At 41.7% G+C, this 3,395-nt stretch overlaps 1 protein-coding gene across 1 annotated transcript; it reads left to right on the top strand.

The window, feature by feature from the left end:
• The first annotated feature begins 298 nt into the window (after positions 1 to 298).
• On the top strand, positions 299 to 1,446 carry LOC118643833 (olfactory receptor 7A10-like). The gene is made up of 3 exons (XM_036282200.1): positions 299 to 342; positions 474 to 940; positions 1,226 to 1,446. Exons 1-3 carry the CDS (start codon positions 299 to 301, stop codon positions 1,444 to 1,446), a joined length of 732 nt encoding a protein of 243 aa, XP_036138093.1.
• Positions 1,447 to 3,395: the final 1,949 nt, after the last annotated feature.

Raw genomic sequence — 3,395 nt, 5'->3', positions numbered from 1 at the left:
CATTGATTCCCTCCTCTCCATTCCTACTCCCCTCCTGCTTTCCCCAAAGTATTGTCTGTGTCTATTGGTTGTGCATTTTGCATATAACTTCTTTAGTTTATCTCTTTTCTTCACCTTAAAACTTCTGACATGGTATATATAATACATATTTTGTGTATATGCTTTCGTCATCATTATATTTTAAGGATTTTGTTTCTCAGCATCCTATACCCTTTCTCTAGAGAAGGACAGGACTCAACATATATCCCTAAAGGGCATGAAAACATTACTCACTAAAACTGTGTAATTTGTGACCACCATGGAGAAAAGATCTGAGGTGAACAGAGATATCATGGGGAGGAGGTGTGTATAAGGGGATGTTATGTACAAAAAGTAGATATTGATTACTGTAAAATATAATTGTAGCATTTCAACTACATAAGTAATGGCTATTTGTGTAAAACTAATCATGCTATTTTTTTCTTTTCTACTAGTTACCTCCACCACATGGGACCAAGCAATGATACCCCAATTTCAGAATTTCTTCTTCAGGGACTTTCAGAGGAACCAGAACTGCAGTCCCTCATATTTGGGCTTTTCCTCTCCATATACCTGATCACAGTGTTGGGAAACCTGCTCATCATCTTGGCTGTCATCTCTGACTCCCACCTCCACACACCCATGTACTTCTTCCTCTCCAACCTGTCCTTGATAGACATCTGTTTCACCTCCACCACTGTCCCAAAAATGCTGTGGAACATCCAGACACAGAGCAAAGTTATCACATATGCAGGCTGCATCACCCAGATGTATTTTTTTGTATTGTTTACAGGACTGGACAATTTCCTCCTGACCGTGATGGCCTATGACCGATTTGTGGCCATCTGTCATCCCCTGCACTACACGGTCATCATGAACCCTTGGCTCTGTGCACTGCTGGTTCTGGTGTGCTGGATCATGAGTGTCCTGAATTCCTTGTTACAAAGCTTAATGGTATTGCTGCTGTCCTTCTGTTCAGAGTTGGAAATCCCCCACTTTTTTTGTGAATTGAAACAGGTGGTCCAACTTGCCTGTTCTGACACCTTTCTTAATAACGTTGTGATATATTTAGTAACTGTGCTACTGGGTGGTGGTCCCCTCTCTGGTATCTTTTACTCATACTCTAAAATAGTGTCCTGCATACATGGAATGTCGTCAGCTCAAGGAAAGTATAAAGCATTTTCTACATGTGTGTCTCACCTTTTAGTTGTGTCCTTATTTTATGGCACAATCATAGGTGAGTACCTCAGCTCTGCTGTTACCCACAGTTCACATTCAAGTGGAACGGCCTCAGTGATGTACACGGTGATTACACCCATGCTGAACCCTTTCATCTACAGTCTGAGGAGCAAAGACATAAAGAGAGCTCTGAAAAGATTCTTTGAGAATGCAGATACGAAAGGGATAATTATCCTGAGAAAGAAATAAAAGTACCCTTGATTTCAGGGCTTCAAGATGCAAAATTCAACATTGTGATTCTTTAATCAGACTGTGATTTTCAAACTTGTTCCTTTTATTTCTGCCCTTGAATTCCTTTGTTTGTGTCAACTTCTCTATACAATTTAAGTAACCATTTTATTAAGCTTTCTGCTTTTTCTATTGTATAGACAGTTATTCCCTTCATCCTTTCTCCTACCTTCACAAGGTTTTTTCCAACCTTGATCAGAAATATTTGGAAGTTTTCATTTACTTCACTGGCAACACTTATGTCTTAAGAATAATTTCTTCTCAAATAATGTATATCATTGTAAGTAATTTGTTCATGTTTTGTAGGTAGACTAGAATAAGTGGTATTGCTCACGTGGAAAAAACTTCACTTGGCTACTTAATCCATTACCTAATGTCATTCCATAAAAATCTGAAACCTCAGTTTTCACCTTGTGTCTCATTGTTTGCACATCAGTAACTTAACTGCTCTTCCTCATAATGTAGTCTTTATGATTGTTTCCTATAAGTCTCAGTCTATTGATAGTGATGCAACAGGGTAGAAATGCCTGGGCACAGGCATGGGTTCTACTATTTTTTCTTCAGACTGGAGTCAATGTTGTGGCTGGATGTGCCCTGTGGTCCTTATTATAATTACAACCACCATGATGGAAATATGAGAATGTAAGGTTTATTACTCATAGGTGCAACATGCCCAAAAGCTGCACAGGAATGTGTGTGTGTGTGTGTGTGTGTGTGTGTGTGTGTGTGAGTGAGAGAGAGAGAGAGAGAGAGAGAGAGAGAGAGAGAGAGAAAACAAACTTAAGAGTGAAGGCTATGGTTGTATTGGGGTTCAAGGGATGGATGACTAGAGTTTTGTGGGTTTGCTTTTTACTAAAACGTAAGAGTAGGAAGTAGGGCAAGGAGAGAAAATGCAGCATCACCTATGTGGTCCATTATCTAATCTAGGTTGCTCAAGGTTGTCTGAAAGGGGAATGTTAGGAGATGAAAGATGGTGGCAGAGTAGGTGAAAGCAACACAACCATTCTCCTGGCACATAGCCAGAGTTACAGCTAAAATTAAGAGCAGTTAACCTGAATTAATAGCAGAAGGATACTTGAACTGAAGTATCATAACCAAGAATTGAAAAATAAGAACCTACACAGAGACTGGTAAGAAGAGAAAGATGCCAAAAGGGCTGGTCCCTGCAGCCAGATGCAGTGGCTATGAAGCTGAAGAAATAGTGCAGTTACGAAACCACCCCAGAGGAAAGTTAGGTCTCCATCCCACACCAGGAGTCCCAACCCAGAGCACCAGGGCCAGGGAGAAGAGCCTGCATAACATTTGGTGACAAAATTTAATAGGGACTTTGTTCACCGGAAAAAAAGGAGCAAGTCTGCTTGAATCTCTGGGAATCTCCTTAAAGGCTAACACAAAGTCTCACTCTCAGGCACTCAACAGGGGCTCTGGTAGAGGGAAGGAGACTCAGGGTGTACAGAAGCCATAAGGAGAAGATCTGGGTGGCATACTACTAGAGATCAGAAAGGTAGGCTTCTGAGGTCACAGTCCTGAGCCAACGTCCCACACCACCCTCACATGACATCTCTCAGGGTCTAGCACTTCTGTTTTCACAGCACAAGCTAGATAAATTGCACTAACCCTGTCCTCTAAATACTGGTGACTCCATCCTGCCAAGCTTGAATCCGGCATAAAAGATATTTGGCTATACCCATAAGTGATCTAAGATGAGCTTTTTTACTGGAGAAACTATAGACAGTGTCAGACATACACTGACCTGAGTGGCTTGGGAACAGAAGTCAAGCTTCTTAGCCTCACTGGCTAGGCAGGTTCCATTCCCAATGGCAAACACTCTTCAGGGAGCTCAGGCAGCAAGCAGCTGTGAGGTGTGCACTTGCAAGCCTCCCTTCAGGGTCCCTGGCAGGGTGCCTCCA

This window comes from Molossus molossus, unplaced genomic scaffold (genome assembly GCF_014108415.1).
Source record: "Molossus molossus isolate mMolMol1 unplaced genomic scaffold, mMolMol1.p scaffold_m16_p_4, whole genome shotgun sequence".
NCBI lineage: Eukaryota > Metazoa > Chordata > Mammalia > Chiroptera > Molossidae > Molossus > Molossus molossus.
This window is presented reverse-complemented; position numbering and strand designations above follow the sequence as displayed.

Coding starts and splice junctions, on each gene's coding strand:
- LOC118643833 (XM_036282200.1), top strand. CDS start 299: ATGGAGAAAAGATCTGAGGTGAACAGAGATATCATGGGGAGGAG. Junction 343..473: donor AGAGATATCATGGGGAGGAG/GTGTGTATAAGG, acceptor CTTTTCTACTAG/TTACCTCCACCACATGGGAC. Junction 941..1,225: donor TCTGGTGTGCTGGATCATGA/GTGTCCTGAATT, acceptor CTCACCTTTTAG/TTGTGTCCTTATTTTATGGC.